At 39.1% G+C, this 14,849-nt stretch overlaps 1 protein-coding gene across 1 annotated transcript in view; it reads right to left on the bottom strand.

The window, feature by feature from the left end:
• The window catches only part of CUX1 (cut like homeobox 1), a 401,081-nt gene that overhangs the window by 43,267 nt on the left and 342,965 nt on the right, over positions 1–14,849 (bottom strand). Inside the window, exons 16-17 of the mRNA XM_033921599.1 lie at positions 13,976–14,042; positions 5,213–5,325 (exon numbers count right to left, since the gene is read on the bottom strand). Of these exons, the coding sequence (XP_033777490.1) occupies positions 5,213–5,325; positions 13,976–14,042 (180 nt within the window). The remainder of the gene's footprint in view (positions 1–5,212; positions 5,326–13,975; positions 14,043–14,849) is intronic.

Here is a 14,849-nt window from a genome sequence, read left to right as displayed (position 1 = left end):
TTTTTCTAAATTAGAGTATTGTTTTTTATTTTGTTTGTTAAGATAAGCCGAATAAGAAATGATTTGTCCTCTTATTGATGCTTTAAATGCATCCCATAATATTTCTCTAGAGATCTCATCTTTATCATTCACTTGAAAAAAATCTTTCATTTTTATTTGAAAATTTTCACAAAATATTGGATCAGCAAGCAATGTATTATCAAACTTCCATATTGGTCTATTTGTATTTTGATCTGTAATCTTAATTTCAATCCATACCCCACCATGATCAGATAAAATAATTGGCTCAATGGCAGCTTTTGTTACTTGATGCGCTAGGTGTTTTGATATAAAAATATAATCTATTCTTGAAAAGGAATTGTGAACATGAGAACAGAATGAAAATTCCCGTCCATTAAAATGAAGTATTCGCCAAATATCTATTAAATCACAAGTTTGTATTAAATTATCTAGTCCCATTGATTTCATATATCTACTTGGGTTTTTGTCCAATAGAGGATCCATAACAGCATTAAAATCCCCAGCTACTATTAGATTTGAAGTAGCCAGTGGCAATATCAATTGTTGAAGAGTTTTAAAAAATTCATTTTGGTTCGAATTAGGGGCGTATATATTAAACAACGTCATGGTAGTATTTCCCATATTCATTTCCACTATTATCCATCTTCCATTAATATCTGTTGCCTTTAATTTGAATGTAGCAGTACATTTTTTATTTACCAGAATAGCAACACCTGCTTTTTTCCCTGTAGCTGGTGAGAAAAAACAATGTTTGACCCAACCTCCTTGTAGTTTATTAGATTCAATATTTGAGAGGTGGGTCTCTTGTATAAAGCATAAATCCGCATTTTGCCTTTTTAAAAATAATAGAGCTTTTTTCCTTTTTATCATATGATTTAGACCATTAACATTTAAGGATATTATTTTAAGATCCATTTATGCATTTTTGATATATTTTCCTTAAAATTATATGAATTGTTTTTCTTAATTTTTTTTTTTCCCCAGTATTTAACATATTTTAGAATATACACTTTTTCTTTTTTTCCCCATTCTCCATTATATTTCCCCCTTCCCTTCCCTCCCTTCCCTCCCCATTTTAATATGACCACTTGGATACGCATTTTGAGGTTAGGTGTATATAACTCCTACAAGCTATTAAAATATATAACTTTATTTACTACCAAGATGTTTTAATTTATTTTATTCTACTATAAATTCCCAATGTATAATTTATTTTTTTTTTTTTTTTTTTTTTTTTTGAGTTTATTATTATGTTTTGGTTTGTATTGTATAATAAAGTAATTGTTTTCTAACAGTAAATTCTAAGTGGTGTCTAGAAATGTTTTCATTTTTAAATATTAAGTTTAAATTATATTTTTCCCCATCTTTAAGGAAATTATTACATATGACAACAATGTATACCACAAATTCAGTTAGATATGAATTAATTCAAAATGATGAATAATTGTAATTGAAATATTATAACTTATATTTTTAAGGCTTAGGTATATGTTTGAAGGTAGTCACAAAGGTTGAACAGATTTCTCCTCAGTCCAACCTTCAGGAGATTTTCTTTAATCTTTTCTCTTCAAAATAGTTATTAGTTACATTTTAGAATATCAAATCAAAGAGTAGGAAAATATTATATCCAGAAGAGCATTTCCTTTCTTTACTAAACCACAATCTCATCTTTGGAATGTTTTCTGGCTCAGAGTTTTACATGTAAGTTTTTTGTATATATCTTTAAACATGAGCTTAAGAATTTTTTCCAGTCTCGTTGTTTAGAATATTCCTGCAGTTTATTCACAGTTCCATGTTCTTCTAATTCCTTTCAGTTGGAGTTGAAAGTTCTGTTTCTGTATCGAACTTTACATTTGTATTCCATATTTAATCTTTATGTTTTATTAATTTAAACATAATTATAAATATAAACACAAATATATTATTCGATATTAAGTTCTTGTTTAAGAGGACATTGGTTGTTCACATTGATCGAGAAAATCTTGAAGTTTTGTAGGATCTGAAAAATTTTGAGTCTTGTTAGCAATGGTAATTTTCATTACTGCTGGATACAGAAGGCCATATCTAGCCCCTAGAGCTCGCAGTTGGGGTCTCATGTCCAGGAATTGTTTTCTTCGTAGTGCAGTCTCTTTTGCAAAGTCAGGAACAATGTGGATTCTTGCATCCTGGCATTTAAGGTTTTTGTTTTCCTTTGCTAGCTGGCAGATTTCTACTGCTTGTTGGTGTCTCAAAAGTTTAAATATTAGAGTTCTTGGTCTTGATTGAAGGTTTTTATTCTGTGTTGGTATCCTGTGTGCTCTTTCTATTTCTAATGCAGATTTGAATTTTAAAGGTAGTATTTTAGGTAGAAATTGTTCCAGGAATGTTATAGGGTCGTTTTTTTCTACCCCCTCTGGAATCCCGATGATCCTTAAATTATTCCTTCTTTCTCGATTTCGACTGTCTTCCAAGTCTCTTTTAATTTCTTCAACTTCTTTCCATATTATTTTAGATTTTCTCATGTCTGTATTTAGTTGTTCTGTATTGTTTTCTAGGTCATTTATTTTATTTTCAACTATATCAACTCTTTTGGTGAGAATTGCAGCATCTTCAATTGCTTTTTTTAGTTTTTTATTGCTGTCTAATACTATTTCTTTAATTTGTCTCAATTCTTCCATGACGTTGGGGCTTTCATCCGATGGCAACGGAATTTTTGAGGGTGTGTTATTTGGCTCTGGTTTTGATCTTTTATTACTGCTACCAATACCGGAACCACTTGCTTCTGAATCACATTTGTTTTGTTTTTTAGATGTCATCTTTTGTTATTCTTCTCTTCTCTTTATCTCAGCTTATCTTCACTGTCTTTTGGTATCAGTTTCAATATTTCAATATTATGTTGCTTGTCTTTTTTTTTTGTTTTGAGTATTCAATTTATGATGAGTGATTTTCTTTCAGGATTTGTTTCTATATTTTAAAATTTTTTCAGTCTTTTCTCCTTTCTTGATTTTCTGTCCCAATCTTATATTAGAACAGGTTCAAAACTTTTATTTCAATATTTTTAGAGCAACTGTCAGTTGTTTGTCTCAAGTTCTATTGTTGTGAGTAAGCCTTATCTCAGCCTCTATGAAGGTAATAACATTCAATACTAGCAGCCTTTCTTTTCCTTAAATTTTTAGATACTGCTGGTCAATCTTTTTACAGATTTATTTTGTTAAATCCGTTAGTCACTTTAGCGTTGAAAAAAAAAATCAATAATCCTTTTTTTTTTTTTCCTTGCTCTCCTCTTATAAGCCCAATCGCAGCCCTTACTGAGGAGAGCAGTATTCCTTCCAGTATATTTGAAGTATATGTATAAGTATATGTTTTTTTTTTTTTTTCAGCGCTTCTCAATTACTTCGATATTTTTTTTCAAGTTAGAAACCATTGGTCTTTTATTCTGTCATCTTTCTCACAGCCCAAGCGCTGAAGAGAAAGAAAAAGCCAACAATCTTTTATATCAGAATCTTTTTTCAATTTCAGAAGAGGAGAGGAGATTGATATTATATTGTATTTATGTTTATATTAGTCATTTACAATTTTTGAATTTGGCAGCAAGGAAATAGTAAAAAACCGTTGCCAAATAGGTTTTATAGCAGACTTTACTTCATCTCCGGGAGAGGAGAGCTATTTCAAGCAGATTATCTCTACAGGACGACAGGCACCACCTCCTCATTTATTATTTATAAAGAGTAAATTCTCTTCCTTGTTGTTAGATAGCTCACCAGCAGTCGATCTCCTGCTTCTCCGGATGTAAAAAAAACGGCACTTTCACTTTAAATTTTCGTCTTCAAACGTCTTTCCGTCTCAGTTGAGGATGCAGCTTTCAATTTATTACACCTTCAAGATCATGGGAAATTATTTTTTTTGTAGTAAATTTCGTTAAATAAGCTTGTTTGTACGGAGCTTCTCCTTCACCCGACCGTCAGCATTCGCGTCCAAGCCACGCCCGTGACAATTTTTTTTTTTTTTTTTTTTTTTTACCTCCCTCCCCCTTCCCCCGTGTACCTTTATTGAATCTCTAGTGGTCCAGCTTTCCATGCTCCTGCCCCGTGCTGAGCCCTTCTGAATGGCTGCTGCGAGTTTTTGCAGTCCAGCGATGTACCAGGCAGGAGCGAGTTTTCTGTGCTCCTGCTCCTCCCTGAGCTCCTCCCTGAATGGCTGCCTCAAGTTCTCACGGCCCAGTGGTGTACTGGGCAGGAGTGAGCTTTCTGCGCTCCTGCCCGGTCCTGAGCCACTCGCTGAATGGCTGCTGTGAATACTTGAGGGACACAAGAGAACTCGTGGTAGACATTCAGGGAAGTGCTCAGCATGGGGCAGGAGTGCAGAAAGTTCGCTCCTGCCTGGACCACCAGGGATTCAAAAAAGTAAGCCGGGGGAGGCGGGAGGGAGGTAAAAAAATTGTCAGAGTCAGCCAGGACAAGAGGGATCCCTCTTGTCCCAGTCCACCAGGTCTTATGGCAGGCCCGGTGGAGGCCTGCAGGATATCAAGAGAGGGGGGGAACAGGGTACAGGGCAGGGAGGTGGGACAGAGTGCAGAGCCTGGCAGGGATGGAGCGGGGACAGGATGGAGAGCCAGGCAGGGAATGAGGGGGGTGGGTTCAGATCCTTGCAGGGCAGGGCACATGAATATTAACCCCCTCCCCTTATATTTCAGTCAACCTTTTTTCCTCCTTACCTCGACTTATATTTGGATCGTCTAATATTCAAGTATATATGGTAGTAATTCATGGCATTTAATTTGGTATAAAACTTAACCTTGTTCCTGGTTGAGAGGAGGTGACTATTTTCTGGAGACCACACTGAAGTCTTTTTTTTAACCTGTCATTTTAACAATTCTTTTTCTCTCTTGAATAGTAAGGTTAGGTCTTTCCTATTAATTATGGCGTTCTTTTCTTGATTGTTTTGTAAGCTGCATTGACCTATTGTAAATTGCAGGGTACCAAATTTTAATAAACATAAATGTGTAAGCTCCCAGCTTTTTTTTCCTATGGGACTACATTTCAGTTTGTGACAATTACTTTGTGTCAGAAAGAGGGAGCTCTGATATTGGGTACATTTCTATTCTTCCTGCTTATTTGGCGGAGACAGAATTTCTTTCATCAAGACCTTCTAGAAATGGTCACTGTGCGAGAGGTGACTTAGTTTAATGCTAAGTGCACCTCTGGTTACACACCACTTCAAGCTCCTGGTTTCTGGCTCTGAAACGCTCCCTCTGACTGGAAATGATGGAGAGAAGAGAATCCATCTGGCCTTCAGGGATTGCAGTATTTGGAGATGGAGGGTAACCTAAAAATCAAATTATTTTCAAAAAATAAAATTTAAAAAGAAATTGAAAAGCTCTCATTGTAAAAAAATGTAAAGCACAATAGTACATTGCCAAACTATCACAAATCCCCCATATAACGATGTAGGTTATTTCAGATTAAGGTGTAGCTTAACGATTGTTGTAACCTGTGCCTTCTGTGTTCTCAGCAGGCTTTTTGCCCAACTGATGTCAGGCTCTGCCCTCATATACATGATGTAAATCTCTGATTCCCTTCTGCAGACTTTTTCAGACATAAGCACTCGCTACTCCAATCGTCTTATCCCAGGAGACTAACTTTCATTTTAATAATCCTACTCACTCCTAGATCTGGAGCTTTTCCAATATACAACATTTCCTACCCATCTTGTTGGTAATATGCTGGATTTAGTCCTCTGACAATTCTTTGATTCTCTGATTTTCCAAGTTATCGTTACCATGGACCAATTGCTATACTATATAGTGTCTTTCTTGCTCTCTCCCAAATCTGTGCTTAGGTGTGTTGAAGTCTCATATCGTAACTTCTGTTCCTCCTCCACCCTTCTCACATTTTCCTTTTAACTCTACTTACCTGCCCTTTCATGATTACATCTCTACCTGGGATGCCTCCCTTTACACGGTCATCTCATGAAGCTCCCCTACCCAGCTGTCTCTAAAAAAACCCATGGTAGCAAGATAATTTTTGTCTCCTCTGCTGAAAGAATTTAGCATAAATCATGTTCTTCTGATGACTTACAATCTTTTATGACCCTCCACTGTTCTTTTCCATCTTTGTTTAAAAAAACCCAAGATGTCTTAGCTATTCTAAACTTATTGAGAATTATTCCAATGGTTCCAGAGCATTGTTCTCTATACTCCATATTCTTGCAACTACACTTCTCTCTCCATATTCGCAGGTTCAGCACTCTTGACTTTGATTATTTGTGGTTTTCATCTTGCCGACTCAACCCCTCGAATAAAATCATCTTGGAGTACAGAGAGAAAAGTTCAGTACTTGCTTCAGCGTAGTTGCAAATACGAATGCTAAGTTTTATTTGCAATTTCACGGTATTTGCAAGGGCTATACCAGGGGTAGGCAATTCCGGTCCTCAAGAGGCGGAGCCAGGTCAGATTTTCAGGATATCCACAATGAATATGTATGAGATGGATTTGCATGCACTGCCTCCTTGAGATGCAAATCTATCTCATGCATATTTATTGGCTTCCAATCGGTCATAGGATCACTTTTAAAATAATGTTGTTTATCTTTAAAACTCTAGCATTCAATGAACCTCAATTTATATCTAGATTATTAATACCACACAGTACTCAACGCCCACTTCGTTCATCTGGCCAAAATCTCCTCTCAGTTCCTTCTCTGAAAATTATAGGAACAAGAAGATCTGACATGTTCTCTGTTATGGGACCTCAATGGTGGAACGCTCTGCCACAATATATTAGAAATGAAAAAGATGTCACATTATTCAAAAAATCTTTAAAATCCTATCTCTTTAAAGATGCTTTTAATATTTAAATTTTTTAAAATTTTTTAGTGAGGTTTCAAATCGTGCTATGGTTTAACTACCCCTCACCCTCTTGTTTTTTCCTTTTTTCTACCAAAAATTAAAAATTGTAACTTTTACTCTTTCCCTCCCGACTCACGTTTGTATTTTATGAAATTATATTGTTAAAATGTTAGTTTCTCTATATTATTCTCTATTTTGATTTTGTACATTGCTTAGTAATTTTAATAAGCGATTCATCAAACATATTAATAAACTTGAAACTTGTGGATATCCTGAAAACCTGACCTCGCTCCAGCTCTCGAGGACTGGAATGGCCTACTCCTGGGCTATACCCCAAATTCCATGAATGTGAAAGTGAAAAGTTATTTGTGATTTTTTGGTATTCACGGGCCGTCTTGGACCCTAACCCCTGCAAATCCGGAGGGAGAAGTGTCCTTCTTCTGAACTCCCTTCTATGCTAGTTCATTTTCATCACATATCTCTTCATTTTTGCCTCAGTAAACCATTGCTACTGCTCCTCTTAAGCCCAACTTTCTCCTTCATCATTCTGAACACCTATTTCTTCCCCTATGATTCTTAATATACATGTAATTGCCTCTCCCTTGCATCTCTTTCCAAAATGTCTTCAAAATGACTAGCGGCGTGCCCCAGGGCTCTGTTCTTGGGCCCATCTTGTTCAATATTTTTATAAATGACCTGAAAGAGGAGACAACATGCAATATAATCAAGTTTGCAGATGATACAAAACTATGTCGGGTGGTGGGCTCTCAAAGGGACTGTGAGGATCTTCAGAAGGATCTGAACCAGCTGGAAAAGTGGGCGATAATGTGGCAGATGAATTTTAACGCAGACAAATGCAAGGTAATGCATCTGGGAAAGAAAAACAAAGAACATGAATATAGGATATTGGGTGTGACATTAGCCAAATGCGAACAAGAAAGGGATTTGGGGGTACTGATAGACAGAACCCTAAAACCATCGGCTCAATGTGCGGCGGTGGCGAGGAAAGCAAACAGGATGTTGGGCATGATTAAGAAGGGGATCACGAGTAGATCGGAAGACGTCATAATGCCACTTTACAGAGCAATGGTCAGACCACACTTAGAATACTGTGTCCAACACTGGTCTCCATACCTTAAGAAGGATATAACTCTGCTGGAGAATGTGCAGAGGCGAGCCACGAAACTTGTCAGAGGTATGGAGAATTTGAGCTACAAAGAACGCCTCAGAAAACTGGGACTGTTCACCCTCGAAAAGAGAAGACTGCGAGGAGATTTGTTAGAGACTTTTAAAATATTAAAAGGATTTGATAAAATTGACCAGGAAACAGCATTACTGACATTGATGTGACACGGACAAGAGGTCATAGCCTGAAACTGAGCGGCAGCAAGTTCAGGACAAATGTAGGAAAGTTCTGTTTCACACAACGAGTGGTGGGTGCTTGGAATGCTCTCCCGGAGGAGGTTGTGGCAGAGACTACTGTTCTGGGTTTCAAGCGCAAGTTGGATTCACACCTTCTTGCAAATCACATCGGGGGATACAGGAAATCCGTGTCTCCAATAGGAGCACCAAACTGGGCCTCCGCGTGTGCGGATCGCCGGACTAGATGGACCTAGGTCTGATCCAGCGAAGGCGTTTCTTATGTTCTACCAGAAAGACAACTTAGGTAGTGGAAGGGGGCTGTCTCCTTAAGGGGCTGGCTCATTTAGACCTGGACAAAGCACAGAGACCTCTGTTGCACCACTTCTAAATGATTTTCACTGGGCTTTTGAGAGTGGCATACCACACTTGTCATTTTCGAGGACCTCACAGTGGAGCTTGCTCTAACTGACCTGTAAGGTCGTACTAACATTGGTCTCTCTGCTATACTTTTACACTGGTTTCATTCCTCTCTGACTAGCTTTACAGTCTTAATCCTGGGTTCTGTTCTAGCTCCTCTGCTATTCAACATTTTTCTCAGTCCCCTTGTTACCCTTATACTGGAACATTCAATTCACTCATACTTTTCTGCAGATGATATTTTGCCTGCATCCTATCAAGAACCAGAAATGAGCCTTTCCTTCCCTGCAACACTGCTTAGATGTGATTGGACCCCGGCTTGGATTTAATCATCTATTCCTTAATTTGCAAAAAATTATTGCTTGCTGGAATACCCATTCTGACTATGCTGACTTCTTTTTCCCACATAGTCACCTGATAAGCTAAGATTTTGCCAAAAAAATCATTTATAAACACATCCCTTTGCTGATGGAAAAATCAAAGAGTTGTATTTTATGCAAATGTTTTCTGTTTACAAATTCAAAATGGTCAAGAAGATAATAAGTAGGAGTCCATTCAAAGCTTTAAAGCATATACATCCGAGCTTGAAAATTACTCTAGCTTCCATTGTCAGCCAGTGTAATCTATAATAATATTGTGATACATAATCAGTTCTTTTTAATCCAAAAATCAACCATAGAGGCATTAAAAAATATTATTAATACATAAGATTTTACAGTATAACCACTTGTAAAGCAAATGTATCAAAATTAAAGAGAATCAGTAGTTCTCTTCCAAGCTGAAGAGCCCTAGTCTCTTTAGCCTTTCCTCATATGAAAGGAGTTTGATCCCCTTTATCATTTTGGTCACACTTCATTGAACCTTTTCTATTTCTGCTATATCTTTTTAAGATGTGGTGACCAGAATTGCTTCAGTTCTATACACACTGGTTGCATCAAGACTAGACTACTGCAATGTAATCTACTTGGGTATCTCTTCTGCCTCCAAATAGTCTTAATATCTCTATTCATCTCTTATCTTCCACTGGATGCTTTGATCACCCTACTCTTCTTTTTACCTTCACCACTGGCTACCTATTACTCAACAAATCCAGTTCATGATTTTATCTTTGACACACAAGGCACTCCACACTGGCCAACCTGTGTGCCTGGTTCAGTGGTGTAGCCAGACAGCAAAATTTAGATGGGCTTGAGTTCAAAGTGGGTGGACACAAATATTTTTTTCAGCCTCCACCCTTTCCTCACCCCTTTTCTGGCATATTCCAACTCAAAATATAAATACTTTGGCTAATGAAGATCTAGATCTCCCCCTCCTCCTCCTTAACAAGCTTCCCTCTTCAAAGCAGCAGCAGTGGCAGTGATTCCTACATGCATAGGAACCAATTTTTCAAAATGATTGGGTGTCGCCATTTTCCACCCCAGACCCTGCCTCATAATAGTACTAATTGTAATACCATTCTTTCCATTCATTTTTCATATATACACACATTATAATCTTATTAACAATACATAATGGTTAACCACACAATTAAACTATACAAAGTACACTGTATGGTTCTTCTCAACATTAATTCCTACCAAAACACCTGACCTTGGTCACATGCAGAATACAGATAAATACAGGACCACAAACTAAAAGTCATAATATACACAAATGAAACCCTAAGATGCACTGGGAGAGCAATAACGCTTCCGAGCTGCTTGGACATTACTATAGCTGGTGAAAAAAGGCTTCCAATACTGGCAATTCAACCCAAATATGCGAGTGTTGACGTACTCTTGAAGAAGCTCTTGGTAGAGTGAAATGGGGACGCTCCATTGAGCACATTAACACATTGCCATATAACACAGGAGAAAGCTGACCAGAGATAGGTCCCCAAAATTTTGCAGAGTTTCATATGAGACCCTAGACAACACCCCTGTAAAATCTGGTTGGATTTCAAAGGGGTCGAGCGTGGGCAGTTTTCAGTATTGGTCCACTTGACATGGAATGACCCAGAAGATCGCACCATCCTATAGTGTGTATCAGTTAGGTTAAGGGTGATTAGTCAATGATCTTAAGGTGGCTAAAAAGGTCAAAAAGGTGACAGCGAAAGCTAGAAAGATGCTAGGGTGCATAGGGAGAGGTCCAGCCAGTAGAAAAAAGGAGGTATTGATGTCCCTGTATAAGACTCTGGTGTGACCTTATTTGGAATATTGTGTACAGTTCTGAAGACCACACCTTCAAAAAGATATAAAAAGGATGGAGTCGGTCCAGAGGCAGGCTACTAAAATGGTCAGTGGTCTTCATCATAAGATGTATGGGGATGGACTTAAAGATCTCAATAGGTATACTTTAGAGGAAAGGCAGAAGAGAGGAGATATGATTGAAACGTTTAAATACCTACATGGTATAAATGCGCATGAGGTGAGTCTCTTTCATGTGAGAGGATAGGATGAAGTTAAAAGGTGATAGATTCAGGAGTAATCTAAGACAACACTTTTTATTACAGAAAGGGTAGTATATGCATGGAATAGGCTCCCAGTAGAGGTGGTGGAGATAAAGACTGTGTCTGAATTCAAGAAAGTGTGGGACATGCACAGGGAGACGCGGAGATAGTGGATGCTATGGATGGGCCATTTGGCCTTTATCTGTTTCTATGTTTCAGAACCTGTCACCATTCTACTGTACAGCATATGTCCTGCAGCACTCTAAAATGCTAAATATAATTGCAATAAGGATGTTCCACTGTTTATTTCTCATGTGTGTCTTATAGCTCAGTCAAAGTGCTTGAGAAGAGAGGGAAGAGATTTTATGGATTTAGCTCATGAATTTTCACTAGTAGCTCAAGGCAAGTTACATTCAGGTTCAGTAAGGATTTCCCTATTCTCAGGGCATTTACAGTCTAAGTTTGTATGTTTGTTTATTTGGGCAGATGCAGTCAGGAACTTAGGGAGAAATCACGGTAGGCAAACCAGGGGCATATCCACGGGTGAGCCTGGGGCCCACCCAGCAGCAGTGCATGCTTGATAGCCAGCATAAGGAAAACAAGCGGGGCTCCCATAGTCCTACATCCCCCTCCATCCATTTAGGAGCTTCGGGTTCAAGTCAGATTCCTTTTCACTGTCTTCAGCTTATCTGGAAGCCACCTCTGCCGGGTCATGCCTAGCATTACCATATGGCTTCAGAAAAAAGAGGATGGATTGAGACATCCAGGTTTTTCTTCCATTGTTTTTAATGGAAGCAAAACCCAGATATCTCAATCTGTCCACTTTTTTCTGGTACATAAATGAAAGCATGCGGACAAAGGAGCTCAGACAAATATGCGCAGGACGTCAGCGCACCAGATTAAAAGTTAAATTTAAAGCGCTCTGAGGGGATGTCTAGTCCTTCAGTCCAGTCACCAAAAAATCAAGATATTTCCTTCCTTTCTTTCCCTCCGTCACTTCCTTTCCCATGGTCTGGCATCTCTCTTTCTTCTCCTCTCCCTTCCTTCTACCTCCCTCTCCCCAATCAAGTGCAATATTTCTCTCCTCCTCCCTCCCTCTCTTTGTTTGTCACTACCATTCGGCAGTGCAGCGTTCAGAACTCGCTGCTCTTGCTGTTGTCGGGCATTCCTCTCTGCCAGGTCCCGCCTACTTCCTGTTTCCACAAAGGTAGGACCTGGCAAAGAGAAAGGCCCGAAGCCGACAAAAGCAGTGAATTGTGAATGCTGCAGCTGCCGGAAGAAATTCATGATGCTGACCCTCGGAGCACCCCCTTATGGGTTGCACCTGGGACGGACAGCTCTCCCTCCCTCCCAGTATGTCATCACCCTTTTGTAAACAATGCCTTACAGCAGGGGTGCCCAAAAGGTCGATCGCGATTGACCGGTAGATCGCGAAGGCAACGCATATCGATTGCGTTGCCTTTGCATTCTACTTGCTTTCCAAGAACCAGATGGACCCAAAACATCCTGGCGGTCTTCGCGTGCCCGGCAGCTCTACTCACTACCTGCACGGAACGACACCAGTCACTCAGTCAAACTCCTTCCCCCCCCTATCTCTCAGGGATTCCCAGGCCAGCCCTGGATCTTTCTCTTCTGCCACGTGCCGCCCCACCGGAAGAAGGAAGTTGCGTCAAGTGGGGGGGGGACTGGGGAGCAGGAAGTAGCAGAGAGCGTGAGCACCTCGGAGACGGCTGTGCGGAGGGTAAAAGCAGGAGGAAGGAAGGATTCGTGGGGGGGCGGGAAGAGAACTGATCGAACGCCTCTTTGCTTCATTGATGTCTCCGGGGGAGACGACCATCCTTGGAAATACATGCAGGAAACTCCCGTTCTGTGCAGCAGCTTGTGAAAGGAAGTGTTTGTGGCTCCTAGGGGGAGGAGGGGAGGTGGTGGTTTTGAGGCCTGTGCCCCGATGGTGGCGGCGGTTTGGAGGCCTGTTCCCCAATGGCGGCGGCAGTGGCTTGGGAGCAGGCAGGGAGACAGAAAGAAAGGGGGAAAGGAGAGAGAAAGACAGACAGAAAGAAAGAGGGGCAGGGAGACAAAGAAAGAAATTAAGAAAGACAGACAGATAGAAAGAAAGGGGGGATAGGAAGACAGAAAGAAAGGAGGCATGGAGAAAGAAAAATAGACAGAAAGAAAGGGGGGCAGGGAGACAGAAAGAAAGGGGAGGGGGCAGGGAGAGTGGAATAAAAAGTTGGTGGAGGGAATGAGGTCCAGAAGCATACAGCAGGCTGAAAGAAGGGAAGAAATATTGGATGCACAGTCAGAAGAATAAAGTGCAACCAGAGACTCATGAAATTACCAGACAACAAAGGTAGGAAAAATGATTTTATTTTCAATTTAGTGATCAAAATGTGTCCATTTTGAGAGTTTATATCTGCTGTCTATATTTTGTACTATGGCCCCCTTTTACTAAACCGCAATAGTGGTTTTTAGCATGGGGAGCCTATGAGCATTGAGAGCAGCGCGGTGCATTCAGCGCAGCTCCCTGTGCTAAAAACCGCTATCGCGGTTTAGTAAAAAGGGATGGGGTATATTTATCTATTTTTGTATAACTGTTACTGAGGTGACATTGCATAAAGTCATCTGCCTTGACCTCTTTGAAAAAACCTCAGAATATAAATGATAATTAACATTTTCTCTGCGTACAGTGTGCTTTGTGTTTTTTTAAATTTTATTGTTGATAGATCATTTTGACTTGGTCATTTTAAAAGTAGCTCGCAAGCCCAAAAAGTCTGGGCACCCCTGCCTTACGGCATGTCAGTTCTAAAAATAGAATATTACGTGATGCAAATTAAAGTGATTTTCATTTTACATCTCACTCTTAGCCTCAGGTACTGGTTATTACAAAGGAGGAATAAATGAGCTCTCCATGCAATTTCTTACCATAAAAAAGCGCTGTGGCCTCCTTGATGGGCTCAGGAATTGTCTCTAGACTACTAACAGCAGCTCCCTGGGATAGAAATCTGAAGTGAATAAAAGTCCCTAAAAACTTATACAAGTTAATTAGTGAGACAAAAATGATACAAAAGCAAACTACTAAGGGGATAATATTCAGCCAGTGGTGGTCAGTGTTTTTATATGCACTATCACTGGCTAAATTAGGCCCAGATATTCAATGCTGGGCCATGTCAGACACCCAAATAGAATAATAAACCAAAATGTGAGCTAGCTCAATGGAAACTAACTCTATGAACAATGCATGCCCAAGATGTTTTTGAAAAGGAAAGAAAGGATCTCAGATGCCCAAACCTATGACACATAAGTGTCGGAAGGTAATTTTTGAATGATGGTATGTATCATTGATGCTAAGAAAACCTTTTAATATTAATAATTTACTTTTTTTTGTTTGTTTATATTAATCGTGACTTGTGTGTAGAAAATGTACAAAACTTTCTACATTAAACTTTCAAAAACATTAAGCTTGTTGAGCCTTATAAAATTTCAAGAAAGTCAAAACCCAAATCATACAGCTAAACAGCATGTATGTTCACTGAAGCATTTCATTCATATGTAGTGAAATGCTATTTAAATGCAATTGGCAACAGGCCAAATTTATGTTCAAAGTAGTGAGCTCTTAGAGTGAAATACCACTTAAATGAAACTACATATCTGAATTCAATCCACAAACCTTCATGTTGCAAAACTTTAGCTCAGGACTTGAAAAATGACATCTAAAGCTCCTTCATGAAACCTTATGGAGGAGCAGAGCCGCACCAAAGATTGATGCTGCTATCGCTGTGTGACTAAATGATCCGAC

This window comes from Geotrypetes seraphini, chromosome 15, assembly GCF_902459505.1.
Source record: "Geotrypetes seraphini chromosome 15, aGeoSer1.1, whole genome shotgun sequence".
Taxonomy (NCBI): Eukaryota; Metazoa; Chordata; class Amphibia; order Gymnophiona; family Dermophiidae; genus Geotrypetes; species Geotrypetes seraphini.
This window is presented reverse-complemented; position numbering and strand designations above follow the sequence as displayed.